At 42.4% G+C, this 15,645-nt stretch overlaps 1 protein-coding gene across 7 annotated transcripts in view; it reads right to left on the reverse strand.

The window, feature by feature from the left end:
- TANC2 (tetratricopeptide repeat, ankyrin repeat and coiled-coil containing 2) overlaps positions 1-15,645 on the reverse strand; it is a 518,532-nt gene that overhangs the window by 10,897 nt on the left and 491,990 nt on the right. For 6 of the 7 annotated variants that reach the window (XM_089674602.1, XM_089674599.1, XM_089674604.1 and 3 more), the window contains 9 exons: positions 14,631-14,724; positions 14,301-14,434; positions 14,096-14,219; positions 11,575-11,750; positions 9,872-10,004; positions 9,071-9,100; positions 5,480-5,571; positions 3,703-3,849; positions 672-772 (listed from right to left, as the gene is read on the reverse strand). In XM_089674602.1, coding sequence (XP_089530728.1) covers positions 672-772; positions 3,703-3,849; positions 5,480-5,571; positions 9,071-9,100; positions 9,872-10,004; positions 11,575-11,750; positions 14,096-14,219; positions 14,301-14,434; positions 14,631-14,724 — 1,031 coding nt within the window. The remainder of the gene's footprint in view (positions 1-671; positions 773-3,702; positions 3,850-5,479; positions 5,572-9,070; positions 9,101-9,871; positions 10,005-11,574; positions 11,751-14,095; positions 14,220-14,300; positions 14,435-14,630; positions 14,725-15,645) is intronic. The other variant, XM_089674601.1, reaches the window with a different exon arrangement.

Genomic DNA, 15,645 nt, shown 5'->3' on the forward strand with positions numbered 1-15,645 from the left:
ACAGAGGACACGGATGGGGTGCAGAGGACACTACAGAGGGGGGGGGGTTGTGAAGGAGACAGAGGGCACTGCTGGGGGGGCAGTAGTTAGGTAAAGGGGACAGAGGACACGGATGGGGTGCAGAGGACACTACAGAGGGGATGGAAGCGGTGATGTGAAGGGGACACTGCTATTGGAGGGGGGTAGGAAATGTAAAGGGGACAGAGGGCACTGCTGGGGGGGCATAGGACCCTACAGTGGGGAGTGATGTAAAGGTGACAGAGGACATGGCTGGTGGGAACAGGACACTACAGAGGGGATGGAAGGGGTTATATGAAGGGGACAGAGGGAACTGCTATTGGGAGAAGTGCATAGGACACTACAGCGGTGGTGAGGGGGGTGTTAGGTGATGTGAAGAGGGTAGAGGACACTGCTTTGAGGGGGGCATAGGACACTTGTATGGTGATGTGAAGCAGGCACTGCTATGGGGGAAGGGTGCAGAGGACACTACAATGTGTGTGTGTGTGTGGGAGACAGAGGACACTGCTGGGGGGGGATGTGATGTGAAGGGGACACAGGGCACTGCTAATAGAGGGGGGGGGGTGATGTGAAGTCCATCCCCAAGAGGTATTACGTTATCTACTTCACTGTCAGACTGTGAAGCTCTCATCCTGAACAATACACTTTCTTACCTACTGCTCCTCTTGGCTCTAGCTCGGGCATAAAAAGCTTCATATGATTTGGGTTTCAACTCCAGAGCCTTAGTTGCAAACTCCTCTGCCATTCCAAAGTCCTGTAATCAAAAAAAGGGATTGAAAATATGACACCCTTCTAAACAAAACATTGCTGATATTCATTTCTGACTGCAAGTGCTGCATCTGAGATAAAAAGAAGCAAATCATACAGAAAGGACAATACAAATATCTATAAAGAAGAGGACAAACACAGACATTCCACGACTTAGTTAAGTTGGTAAATTTGTTAACTTACCACTTAGCATGGATATCCAAGAACTGGTAGTGGTAGCTGCAATTTCTAATGTACGCTTAGCTACCAGGATGTGACAAACCTCCTAATGGTGATGACACCATCGAAGCATGGAAGAAACTGTATATAGTGTACATATAGAAGGGTAGCCACAGCCAGGCAGATCTCACCAAACACAAAGGCCAGTGATAGATCTACCTGTGTTTGCTTGAACTGCACCATGAGACCTACCAAGACCTTCTCCTCTAATTTGGTGAGTGAGCAAATGTGGGGCAGGCAGTGACAGGTCTGTCTCCTTTCCTCTGAGAGTTCATTCATGCAGAGATTTTCCAGGATCTCAGGAAATCTTTGAATGCGGTAACATGCTCATGAGCATTCATTATCTTTCTCCAGTTGACCATATATGATTGCTGAAGAAAAAGTGAGCAACATCATAGGCATCATTCAGCTGGAATTACAACTCTATGCTGTTGCCAAGTCTGTCTTAACCACTCGCCCTCTAGAGGATTTACCCCCCTTCCTGACCAGGCCATTTTTTGCGATATGCGCTGCGTTACATTAACTGACAATAATGCGGTTATGCAATGCTGTACATAAATGAAATTTATGTCCTTTTTTCCTGCAAATAGAGCTTTCTTTCAGTAGTATTTGATCACCTGTGCAGTTTTAGTTTTTTGCACTATAAACAAAAAAAGGCCAACAATGTTGAAAAAAAAAAAAAATCAAGTTTTGTCATAAATTTTGGCCAAAATGTATTTTGCTGTGTCTTTGCAAAAAAAAAAAACAAATCCCAATATGTGTGAATAATTGGTTTACGTGAAAGTTATAGCATCTACAAATGGCGGTATATATACTGCAATTTTTATTTTATACTAATAATGGCAGCAATCAGCAACTTTTAGCAGGACTGTGGAGGGCATTTTGACACTGGGGGGGGGGTGAATTAATTGCCACTGACAAACCCAGTGACACCAATACAGTGATCAGTGCTAATACAAAGCCCTGACACTGTACTAATGGCACTGTGGAGGAATGGGGTTAATGTGGGGAGATCAAAGGGTTACCTGTGTGCTGTGTGTTGGGAGACATGCTGAGCAGAGATACAAAGCAGCATGTCCTCAACTGTGTGTTTTTTATTTTTTGCGCTATAAACAAAAAAAGACTGACAATTTTGAGAAAAACACAATATTTTTTACTATTAAACATATCCAGTAAAAAATTTTAAAAAATCAAATTTCGTCATAAATTTAGGCCAAAATATATTCTGTATATGTGTAAATTAATTGGTTTACGTGAAAGTGATAGTGTCTATAAATGGCGGTATAGATACTGGGATTTTTTTTTCCTTTAAACTAGTAATGACGGCGATCCGCGACTTACAGCGGGACTGCGGCAGGCATTCTGACACTGGGGGGAACTGATTTGGTGTCACTGACATCCCCAGTGACTCCAATACGGTCATCAGTGCTAATGAAAAGCTTTGACACTGTACTAATGGCACTGGGCAGAAAGGGGTTAACATATGGGGCGATCAAAGGGTCAACTATGTGCTGTTTTACAACGTGGGCTGTGTGTGTGTTTCATTGTAAGCACACTGCTTTGTATGGCTGTGCTATGCACAGCCATACAAAGCAGTGTTCAGGAGCTAACAGGGGAGAGATCTGTATTGTTTACATACAGGTCTCTCTCCCGTCAGAGATACTCGGCAATCACTGGGTGCCAGTGAGCAGTCAGCACCGGGACCCGATGATTGACAGCCGAGGCGGCGGCGCGGGTAGTGCGCTAGTGCGTGCACCCAACCCGGGTACTGCTAAATCACATACATACATATATACACATACATATATATATATATATATATATATATATATACACACATACACACACACATACATACACGTGATTTTGCGCACTCCTGACACCCTGTAGCAGTATTTCTGCTATAGGGCGGAGGGGAAGTAGTTAAATAGGTTTAGCCCAATCATCAGAGAGCGGTTGGACCTATGTGCGTTTACTGTACAACCGACTTTCTTTTAAAAGATCTTTACATAAGTGCCCATTAATATGGATCACAGCAACATGCATGTTTATGGCTTCTGGAGAAGGTCTGGGAAAAGTAACTAAAAACCCTTGATCCTGGAGTACATTGGAAGAACCAGTAATGAAACCATCCAATAGGGCCAATCTCTATTTCCTCTGAGAAGAATCCGCTACACACAGTTATCACCAACACTGTGTGATGTATCCAAAATTAAATGACTATCATCTCCTATCGTTGGTTCCTTTGCAGTGGGGCCGATTAAAGAAAATCAAGGTCTGCACTGTGCATGTCAGATGCAGGAGTAATTGTCTAGGGCAGGTATTTGATGATATAGTTAACACAGAATATGTAGTCATTTTGTATATAAATATCTCTAGAATGCACCATGAGGATACAGTATGTTAATAGCAGATAAGCAGCAGAATAATTGAATGCTTGCACGATGTTATCCAAGAGTAGCTGCTCCTTTTACCATATATCCCGCATGGGTGTTCAACCTGTGGGCCCTCCAGCTGTTGTGGAACAAGTACCATGACAGTTACAAGCAGGACTCCCAAAGGCAGAGGAATGATGGGACTTGCTGTTCTGCAACAGCTGGAGGGCCACAGGTTGAGCACTCATGAAAGGCATTACACACCCAATAAACATATATAACATACATTGACTTGATCAGAGAATCTAAGTTATTCACTTACATTCATCTTCCGCCGGCAACGGGACAAATTGAGGAGAAGTGACACCTTGAGTTCTCGAAAAGTCTTCAGATCCTCTCCAAATCCCTCACGAGGAAACTTCTTCATAGCGTACTGGTATCTTTGTGCCGCTTCTTTTACTTTCCCTTTCTAAGGGAGCAAAGGCATTGTACTCACAAATACTATGTTCTCTAACAATTCATCTACCTGTAGCTATTAAACTTCTGTCTACAACATGGTCATCAGTTTTGTTTTTTGTTTTCTTTTATGGTCACACTTTCCAATTCTCAAAAATCTTCTCTCATATTCTTAGTCTGGGAAAACATTTATGTTAATTACTCTGTATTAATTCCTTACCGAGGACCTCATAGCTGGCTGCTCTTCCCAAAACCACCATCTCAATGGCAGACTAATAAAGGGGACAGGCTAAAAGGTTTCTGGAGGAAACAGATTGTTCTTTCAGACACCATGAGGTCCTCCTATTGACCTGGTACAATCCAAGTCCCCTAAAAGTAGAACTAGAGGCAAAGTTTTCTTTTTATTTTGGATAGAGTACGGAAGGGTTATAACCCTGGTCAGTTTATTTTTTGCCATCTGTGTCCCGTTGGGGAAATTTCCCTTCACTTCCTGTCCCATCGCCAAAACAGGAAGTGAGAAATTCTCTGCAAATTAAAGGAAATTTTTTGGGGACCCCCAGGGCACTACAACTCGTGTCCCCATTGGAAAATGTTCCCTCTATTACTTCTCTGGGGACAACCCAAAATTTGGGGTTTCTTTTACTTTCACTTTGGTCATACTGGTAAACAGGACAAATGGAGAGGGTGAATATACCTAACAGGAGCACAGACAGCAATAACACCTGACAGGGGTTCTAATCCCTCTCCACTCTATCCAAAACTTAAAAAAAAAAAAAAAAAGTTTTGCCTTTAGTTATACTTTAAGGTGAATTACCACTTCCAGAAAGCTTGTAATGGACTCCTTGCTCCTGACATTGTGGCCTCTATACTGGAGGCATTTTCTCTCAGATCCCCACTGTCCTCGCAGTACCACAGCTATGTATGCAAAAGTTCCTTCAGAATGTCCTCTGATAAGGAGAAATCAGTACAGATCTGAATGTCCCAAGCAAATATATCTACTAGTGTGCCCCACATGTTACAAACTGATCATCCAACACCTGAAACTTCAGTTGGATCACAGAATGATGTAACGTGTGCAGACCTTAATGCGATGGGTGTGATCGTTAAGGTGCGATCGCTTCGTTTATCTGACTGTACAATGATCTAACAAAGTGTATTTACAAATCCTTCATACATATCCAACTATACTATAAGTGAGGTTTTGGTTTTTTTTTTTTAAGTAAGCCTCTATTAAATGATCTTTTCTTACAATTAGATTCAGGAATATATGTAGACTAGAATAGGCCAAATAGGTAATGGGTAACATCATCTTTCTGCATTCCTTCATTGCAACCAATCAGATTCAAAACTGCAAAGCAGTTTGGAGAATGGAGGTCTGGCTGCTCATATATATAGTAATCTGACTGAAGAACATTTTGATATGTTTAGATACATGAAGTCACATGTGTAGGACACTCAAGATTACTTTCCTGCTAGAAGTGGAAATCCCCAAAGTTATAATCTCACTATCTCTTCTCAGCTGCTGTCCACCCTCTTCTTTCCAGCTCACCAACAACCTGACATAATATTCTGCTCATCACATGTCTCCATTCTGAACTGTCTTGCTAAGTTTGCATCTTCCAAACTTCTCCCAGGCTTCTCACCTTGTAGAACATGTCTCCCTCTTCCATCAGTTTACTCAGCAGAATGATCATGATGTCTGGCTTGGACGTTGCCATGGCCCAGGTGGCTGGACCTGTAGTGTACAGGATGCATGATGGGTAAAAAAACTAATACAATGCAAGGGGAAGAACCAAATGGGGAGGGGAGGATCAAGAGAAGGAAGAAGATACAACATCGGGGTCATACAAATGGGAGACAGAAAGGACAGGGTGAAACAAGAGAGACCAGGGCTGAATGTCGGGTGGGGATAAATACTGGGACCAGTGGAACAAATATTGGCGCAGTTTGAATGAAAGTGGCTTAAATATCCAGGAAGGGAGGAGAATCATTTATAAACTGGTAAGACTGAAAAATGGCCAAGTTCTCTGCTTTATTGATGTAACTTTTATATATAAAATACAGACACTCAGGAAAAAAGAAAGTAGAATTTGTCCAGATTTTCAGCCTGAGACAGTTTTGTAAATGTGCGGAGGAGAAGAAGAAAAGAGCTATCAGGAAGTAATGTATGTACCTAAGCAATAAAAATGTTTGAGTGTGACCCAAGAAATAAGTTTCTGTTGGCCTAAATAAACATATTTATCAAACCATCTGAAACAGGAACTGTCTGTGATACCAAGAGCAAACCAATTAGATTTGGAATTTCATATTTTTTATGTAAAACAGAAAGTTAGAAAAATCAAAGGAGAAGCAAAGACAGTTTTTATTTATTCAGACATTTTGACAAATTAGTCTGAACATACACCAGGGTGTCAGACTGACACCCAGCAGGGTCTACAGATAAAAAAATGAATTTAAGAATGCTAAACATAGCTATTGTGTATATCTGTTTGATTGTCTGTGCAGCATATGATAATATATGCTTCTAATTGTATGAGGCAGGGACAGTCACTAAGCAGCAACATGCCATCAGGTAAGGGCAGTCAGTAAATCATTAGCGCAGACAAGCCAAATGCATGTTAAAATGTGTTAGTAAATGTTCACTCATGCTTTTTATTTTCAGGTTTTACATTTTTTGCTAACTCGAAATATTATAAGGTCTTATAGGACTGAATTAAGTCACATCTACATGTGTGATTAGCAACAGATTTAAATGGGAATTGCACTTTTAAAACATGTTAGCTTTGCAAATATAAGCCCTTACCTCAGCCTTTTCTTCCCTGTGCTGTGAGAGCTGTCATCCCATGACAATGGAAACATTGATTTGTTTACATTCAGCCTCTCTGCATTGTACAGTTTGGAGATAATCAAATATGCAGTTCAGAACATAACACAAAGGCCGTAGCTCCACATATCTGTGCTAATGAATGTCTTTAAAGCTAGGAGCCGTAAATAACTATTGTTATAGGGAACTGCACTCACGTAATCACTGATAAAACAGATCACAAACTGCTAGAAGCCCCGCATAATAAATAAAGTCCAATCTTCCCCCTTCTTCCACATCACTGCATACGGCCAACCGTGAACAGCAAAATGCAAATGTAGGGGTTGCCCACTTGTCCCTAGACCTGATCTGCAGGGATTATACACCTTATGGTACAGACAGGATGAATATAAACAAGCAATGTTCACACTACTCTGGGACTTGGATGAAGGTCTCGAACACCCTCCCAACAGACATTTAATAGGGGCTTTATGCCAGGGAGAGGGACTTCTGATCAAGTGATTGGCTGTCATCTGATTGGGAGCCCATCCTGCTGGCTCCCAGTCATAAACCGTGTGAGCATGCTCTCAGCACAGAAACCACACCTGGGTGGCAAAAGTTAAACCACAGGGATAGAAAAAGATAGTAGTAAGGTAATATTTGCAGAATTTCCTGTTGTCAATAAGTATATTTAAAGAACTTTTGTGTTTAAAAAGTCAACTCATTCTTACTGTTAAGAATTACTTTATTTGCAATAAATTGATACTAAAGCTTAAGTGCCATCATAAAACATAAAAATCAGCCCAAGGGACATAACACACAGTCAACTGGATGTGTCCCTTGTGCTGATACTTCTTCTGTTAGGTTAAATCCTCCACCATTGATGGACCCCCATCGCCGCTGCTGCAGCGGGGGAGTGATAGGACTGTGGGAGTTGTCACAGGCTTTTATCAAGAGTGCCTGACTATGCCCACCTTTTCCACCCAGCTCTTCCAGTCATAGAAGCCGATACTTCTACAGCTTCTGTGAATGAAACCTGAACTATAAATGGTCCTCAGCCCATACTCAGAACCTTTTCTACTACAGCATTCGGGGAGAGAGTTAAATGGTTGTAAAGGCAGAAGGTAAAAAAACTGTGTGCAGCAACCCCCCCCCCCCCCCAATACTTACCTGAGCCCCATCACGATCCAGGGATGTGCACGAGAGCCTTGGCTGTCTGGGGACTCTCCCTCTTCATTGGCTGGGACAGCAGTGGGAGCCAATGAGGAAAGAGAGGGGGCAGGTCTGAGCCATGGCTCTGTGTATGAATAGACACACAGAGCAGCGGCTCAGGAGCAAGCCTGCTTGGGTTCCACCATAGTGAGGTGCTTGCTCTGAGGGCACTACGCTGGAAGGCCAGGAGCACCAGTGGGGGATCTGAGAAGAGGAGGATCAGGGATGCTCTGTGCAAAACCACTGCAAACAGCAGGTAAGTATGAAATTTTTTTAAAACTTGCTTTTAATATCACTGTAACTATAATGTGTAAGTTACACTTCTCCCAGCGATGGCCTTGATATGCTGTAGCACAAATCTCATCTCTCCCGATGTTCACTCCTGCAGAGTTCAGTTCCTGCCTCCTGCTCCAAGTAGACAGGAAATCTCCATAGACATTCTATGCAGCTGAACACTTCCATTGAAATGTTGCAGAGGGACCAGAAGCATGGAAGCCCTGGGTGCACAGCAGGGACAGCCAACACAGAATGCTCCAAAGGTTAAATGTAACTTACACATCACATTTCCCAAGTGCTTCCTGCAGTTTCCCTAGGAGAGCCCACGCTGTGAAGGCTTGGCTATTACATGAAATCAACAGTAGAGACTGAACGGCCTGTTGGTAACTGCCATCATAGACACTCAGAGTAAGTGGACTGTACAATGATTTACAGTCTTTATCTCTGTTTGTGGAAGAAGCTTCTTTCCTGGACAATCATTTTCAACATTATCCCAAGTCTACAAACCTCAGCACTATGTCCCTTGATAGTTATCAAAATATAATTTAAAGGTTAACATATCTAGATTTAAAAATATGAATGCATTCTAGCTTAACATACATCAGTAGAGTTATTAAGTCAGCTGTGTATAAGGGAAAAAAAGAAAGCTTTTCACTTATGGTAAAGTCAGCTGAATCCATGATTGTGGCCTCAAATAAAGAGACCACAACATGACCACTAGGGGGACCTCAACCAACACAGAAGCAGCCAGAGTAGAGCTCCAAAGTAATATTTCACAATGAAGAAAACTCTTGGGAACCCACTGGACAGCATATCACACATGGGGTAAGTGCCATTTAAACTCTGTCAGTGCTTTAGCTATTTCTAGTGCTTGGCCCATGTGCAGAACTGGTGAGTGAGTAAGCATGCGGAGCAAAGCTGTGAAGAGAGAGCAAGTTCTAACCTTTGGGTCGGCTTGGTAAGGTCTGACAGCCTTAAAGCAGCAAAGAAGGTCAGAGTGGATAACAAAACAGAGGAAGAGTGTGCCAAGTGATCAATGGAATCAAATTTAGAAGATAAATAGGCAGGAGATGGAGGACATTGAAAAGTTGGGGTAAGAGAAGAGAGACAGAGCAAAGTGAACCAGACAGACGGGAGGTGCAGAATCAAATGAAAAAAAAAACAGGAATAAACATTGGGGACCAGGTAGAAGAACAGGAAGAAGGAATGGAGGAGGGAGGGGGGGGGGGTGTTAATAAAGCAACAGACACAGAGGTAGTGAGAGGGAGCGTTGGCGATAAACGGATGGAGTGACGGAGGAGAGAAAACAAACCATGTAGCAGGAGTGAGAGAGCAGCGAGCACAGAAGCTTAATGTCTGAGCAGCAGATCATCAACAAGCAGCAGTGACGGGGCAGTGAGCAACGCGGCTAACCAGTGATGGACATTAAAACACGCAGCGACAAAGATTCCGGCAGCAGTGGGGCTAACAAGGGATTCTGCTGTGCCAGGCACTGAAACTATTAGAAAACTGGCAAGCTGGTCAGTGATAGGGTTAATAGTCGCTGTTTTGGTCTTTGGAATCTAGAGGTGCAATTCTGTGGTCTTAATTCTGTAAGGTACACAATATTAAGCTGAAGCTGACAAAGAACATGCAAGCCTGTCTATACCGACAATAAACACAATGGGAAACTTAACATCCGGACATCTGAACTTTCTGTAGGACGAGGGAGGCAGCAACAGCATGTCACTGCTTTGTCACTTACCTATCTTGGCCCCTTTCTTTAGGAGAGCCACCACAACTGAAGTGTTCCTGCAGCCTACAGCTCTGTCCAGTGGGCGCATTCCACTGTAATCCACGTGCTCGATCATTGCTCCATGGTCCACCAGAAACTGGACCTGTGAACAAACAGGAGCAGATGATTTTCATCAGGACTTGGTACACTGTTAGTAACTGGCTTGTACAGAACGGTGGATAGAAAAGTGTAGTAAGGTGTAGCTTCTTGGTCTTAACAGTAGGCAGCTGGAAGGAGTCTACCAGTGGGAGCTAGTCTAGTCCTGAAAACTGAAGACTAGATCAGTTCTCTGTGCATTGCTCATCTCTCTGATGGAAATTACACAGAGTACAGTAAAAAGGCCTTATAAAATCAAGTGCTGGAACAGAATCAAGCAATGCTTTCAAGAAATAGGTCACAGTGGGTTAATGAGACAATGACACAGAGAACTTCCAGGGCATATGAAGTGCTTGTTATGGCATACAGAATGTATCTGACACAGTGCAAGGCCTCCACAAGCTACTCTAATCAGTTCTTTTCCTTTATTTGGTGTGTACAGGGCAGGTCTGGAAGAAAGATCACACAGGGTTTGAGTGCAGTTCAAGTAAGAATAGATGCATGAAATGGAGGGGACTGAAAACCCTCACAAACATTGCAGAAACAATATTGTTTATTTAACTGCTTCCCAACCACCCTATAGCAGAAGAACTGGTACAGGGTGGCACAGGTGCGCAAAATCACATATATATACATATGATTTTATATTTCTGGGTAGGGGGCATGCGCGTCCTACCCGCGCCTTCATTCATGGCCGCGGCTGTCAATCACCGGGTCCTGGCCGGTGATTAATCGCCGGTGCTCAGTGATTACCAAGGATCTCCGACAGGGAGGAGAACTATTTTGTTTACTAACAGTCCTCCTCCCTGTCAGCTTGAGCACAGTACAGCCATCCAAAGCAATGTGCTTACAGTAAAGCACACTGACACCGCCCCCTAGTAAACCACTCCCAGCACACAGTTAACGCTTTGATTGCCCCTCATGTTAATCCCTTCCTGCCCAGTGCCATTAGTACAGTGTCAGTGCTTTTTTTTTTTTTTTTTTAGCACTGATCACTGTATTGGTGTCACTGGGGATGTTAGTGACACCATGTCAGTTCCCCCCACTGTCAGAATGTGCACCGCAGTTCCGCTATAAGTCCCTCAAAAGCCACTGAAGACATTAATACTTTTAACTTAGTGTGCCTTTGAGACAGTGGGAGGTAGAGGAGACATTGCTCAGCTTAATGAGCTATTAGTGTCAGGTAGAGGGGACATTGCTTAAAGTTAGGGGGTATTGGCGGATTTATGTATGCTTAAAATTCTTTATTTTAAAAGTTTAAAAAAGTGTTTTATTGTGTAAAATGATGTACATTGTAGAACAATCCACAAGTTGCTTTGGGGATTAAATAATAATGTTTTGGAAATTACATTATTTTTGGGTTGCAACTGAATGACCAAGGAAAAATGTGAGTCCTGAGGTTCTTCAGGTTGAGAACCACTGAACTAAAAACCAATCACAGCAACAGCCAGGCCGTTATAAGCAACTACATACTATGCAAATCTGCCCTCTATAACTGATTAACATGCATTAATGTTTCCCACCTCACTCTACGCGACTAATGTACATCAGATTATTATACCATATGGATTACTCACCACTTCAGCATCCCCATAGAAGGCTGCGAGATCCAAGGGAGTACGTCCATTCTTATCAGCGTGGTCAGTGGCTGCTCCACTTTCCACCAATGATCTCACCACAGGAAGGTGTCCCTTCAGGCAGGCCCAGCTTAAAGCGGTCAGACCCTCCTTATCCATGAGGCCTATGGAAGCTCCTAAAAAGGGGCAATAAATCATATTACAAAAGGGAACTAATATTATTGCTTCACCCTACTAAAAAGAAAATAAAACTTGAGAATGTTTAGAGGAAAGCTATAATACATTGGGGATGTATACAGCAGGTAAAATAAGTGTTGATCACGTCTCCATTTTTCTCATTAAATATATTTCTAAAGGCGCTTTTGATATGAAATTTTTACCACGTCGGTAATAACCCATACGATCCATATGTACAAAGAAACCAAAACAAAGAAGTTCAGAATTTACATTATGTATAATAAAATGGAATGGCACAGGGAAAAATCTTCAAGATGCCTCCGGTATGGAGAAACTAGTTGCATGCACTGCTCAGGTGTGATTTTGGCCCATTCTTCCACACAGTCTTCAAATCTTGAAGGTTCCATGGCCCTCTTCTATGGACTCTGATCTTTAGTTCTTTCCATAGATTTTCTGTTGGATTCAAGTCAGGTGATTGGCTGGTCCATTCTAGCAGCTTTATTTTCTTTCTTTGAAAACAATTGACATTCCTTGGCTTTGTGTTCAGGATCATTGTCTTGGTGAAATGTCCACCCTTGTTTCATCTTCATCATCCTGGTAGATGGCAGCAGATTTTCTTTATTTTTATCTTGGTACATTTTTCCTCTAATCTCTCCTTCAATGATATGAAGTTTGTCAGTACCGCATGCTGAAAACAGCCCCACACCATGATGTTTCCACCTCCATGCTTCAGTGTTGGTCTGGTGTTTTTGGGGTGATGTGCAGTGCCATTTGACCTCCAAACATGTGTATTATGGCATCCAATTTTGGTCTCATCTGACCAGACTATATTCTCCCAGTATTTCACAGGCTTGTCTAAATGTTGTGTAGCAAACTTTAATCGAGCTTCAACATGCTTTTTCGTCAGCAATGCAGTCTTGCGTGGCATACAGGCCATGGCGATTGAGTGCATTACTTATTGTTTTCTTAGAAATAGTTGAACCTGCTAATTTCAGGTCTTTCTGAAGCTCCCCACAAGTGATCCCGGGCTCTTGTATCAGCTGATATTAATTTGCACTGACAAGGGTCAGTATTGCTTTCTAATTACTGATAGATTTCAGCTGGTGTCTTGGCTTTCCATGCCTTTTTGGCACCTCCCTTTCTTTTGTGTTCAATACTTTCTCCCTGTGTCATTCCATTTTATTACACAAAACTTCATTTCTGAAGTTATTTGTTTTTGTTTCCATGGGTTGTTACCGACATTTGGTGAAAATTCCATGTCATTATCTCCTTTAGAAATATATTTACTGAGAAAAATGGTGACGTGTTCAATACTTATTTTACCCGCTGCACGCGTGTGTGTATATATATATATATTTTTTTTTCCAAGATTAGCCACAGCACTCTAGGTTTGAAATAAATACCAGGTGCATGCCCACAAAGAAATCCAAATAAGTCCAAAACTGGTGTGTGTGTGTGTGTGTGTGTATATATATATATATATATATATTACACATACATACACGCACGTACTACTTGACAAACTATCTCTTGACCACTACTGGTTAGCTAAAAAGCAAGCACAACAGAGCCGATTTCCTTTGAGGTACAATTTGTTTGAGTAATATGTCTCTGATAAGGGATGAGTCACTGCTGATGAGTCAGTGAGCTGTTTAAACAACAGACTTGTTTCATCAAAGAAGCAGAGAATTTAAAGCAAGAACAGGAGCCTAAAACTCCACCTGCTGGATTAAAAGCAGAAAGCAAAATTATAAAATGTTGCATTTTATAAACATTCATTTTTGAAACAGTTTTTTTTAAGTCGAAAAGATAAAGAAGAAAATGATGTATAAAACCTGTGTACATTTAAAACTGAGTTACTCAATTATAAATTACAACTAGGTGTTGTGGGATATTTGTATACAAATTCCTACACAACAAACACAAGTCTGTATGTACACATTCACATCAGCAATAAAAAACACTGAAACATATCTAATTTTTATGTTTAAATTTTAAAACATAATATTATATATGGGGAGGTAACATGACAGAAACATTCAAAAACAAACAATCTGAAGCAAATGGTATGTCCTAAGTTTGGTTCTTGTGATCAGAACTTCTTAACCTGCATTCTATTAAACATAGCAGTGTATGGATTTTTGCTCCATACACTGGAACTGATATAACAAACATTTTCAAGGGTATATTTTACAGAGCCAAAGGGAACAAATAAGAATAAGAGAAGTTCCCTATTAGGGTGTACATACATGTAAACATTTAATGCCTAATTCCCAGGATTAGCTGTTCAAATTGGGGCTGTGGTCCTGGGACAGCTCCACTACAACCATATGGGTTTACTAACCTTGTGCCAGCAGAAACTCCACAGTGGCTACATGTCCTTCTGAAGCCGCAGTCATTAATGGGGTACGACCTTGCTTGTCTGCCATGTTAACATCTGCACCATGTGTAAGCAGCAAATCAACAATCTGAGAAAGAAAGAGCTGGTCGGACTTTGTACCTTTCAATTATTTACCTACACAAGGCAAAGTGATCATTTGCATTGTTACCTGCCAATGTCCCTGTCGGACAGCACTAAATATGGGAACAACTCCCCTCCGGTTAGGCTGGGATACGGCAGCCCCTTGTTCTAACAATAGGCGGCAAACCTCAAGCTTTCCACGGCCTGCACCAGCTGTAAGAGCTGTGAGAAGATGATGAGATTAAGAATAGGTATTAAAAAAACAAAAAACTCTAGATTTGCAAAATAAATAATAAGTGAAGATAAAGGGTCAGAAAACACAATATATAAAATGACTGATGAATCAGCAAAAATGTACACCTTGTCATATTCCAGCTCCCATAAAACTCCCAAAAGAGCACACAGCCTCAGCACCCACCTGTCTCTCCCCACAGACTATCAAAGCTGTTGATCTGAGCTCTCTGCTCCTCTTCTTCATCCTTTTCTGGTAAGTCCAGGAGGTAAGAGACAATCTGAAAAAGAAATGACAGATGAAAAAAAAAACATATTAAGTTCCCAATAAAAAGACCACATGTAGTCACAGTAGTGTCTTCTTCCCCCCTTCACATCACCCCGCCCCCTCCAGGAAGGTACTCTGCCCCTGTAAGCTAGATTCGGGACTATCCATATACATAGCCATCTGCACAGTGTTGGAGCAGCTTCCAGGGGTCAGCTCTGGTCTCAATGCTCCTGCGTGGCAGGCAGGTGGCACATTTTCGTCTGGGCATATCCCCACAGGGGGAGTTGAGGGGGAGAGTTGGCAGACTGTAAGCTGCTAGTTGTGTGCTGCTGCAATGGGTATGTGAAATGTCCCACATGGTGTAGGTTTGGTTCCCACAGACTCCCAACACTTCCCAAGTAAGGCTGGACTATGCTCCTCTGGCCTCTAATTCATAGGACAGCGGGTGCAGGAAGTGTAAATTGAGGAGAGGTGAGATTTACTGCTTCACGTTGGGGAGAGGCTGCAGAGCTGGAGGATATAGCCACTTGTGCATGCCTGTGTGCAGTGCTGGAGCTCAGAGGCTGAGAGCGGCTGCTACACTGCACGTCTGTACTCTCTCCCGCCTCTGTACTGACCTCCCAGAGATACAGCAGCGGCTGGGGAGTTAAAAAAAAAAAAAAAATGCAGGGTACACACTGTACAGCAAGGAGCCACCGAACACTTCATTCTCTCACAGCTCCATCTTGGACACACACTCCCATACCACCTTAGCAAGCTGGTGATTGGTTGTTAGGACCGCCCATCATCCTAGCAACCAATCACCTGCTTGTTAACTTGTAAGGTTAACAGAGGCAGCTCCAGCTCCTGCCCTCCATCCAGTACTGTGCTGCCTCTCCGCTTTCCGTTCTGCAGTGAAGATGGGAGTGGAGGAGGCAGAGTGGAAAAACCAGCA

The sequence above is a fragment of the Staurois parvus genome, unplaced genomic scaffold (genome assembly GCF_062004578.1).
Source record: "Staurois parvus isolate SC_StPar_1 unplaced genomic scaffold, SC_StPar_1.0 ptg000151l, whole genome shotgun sequence".
Classification (NCBI taxonomy): Eukaryota; Metazoa; Chordata; class Amphibia; order Anura; family Ranidae; genus Staurois; species Staurois parvus.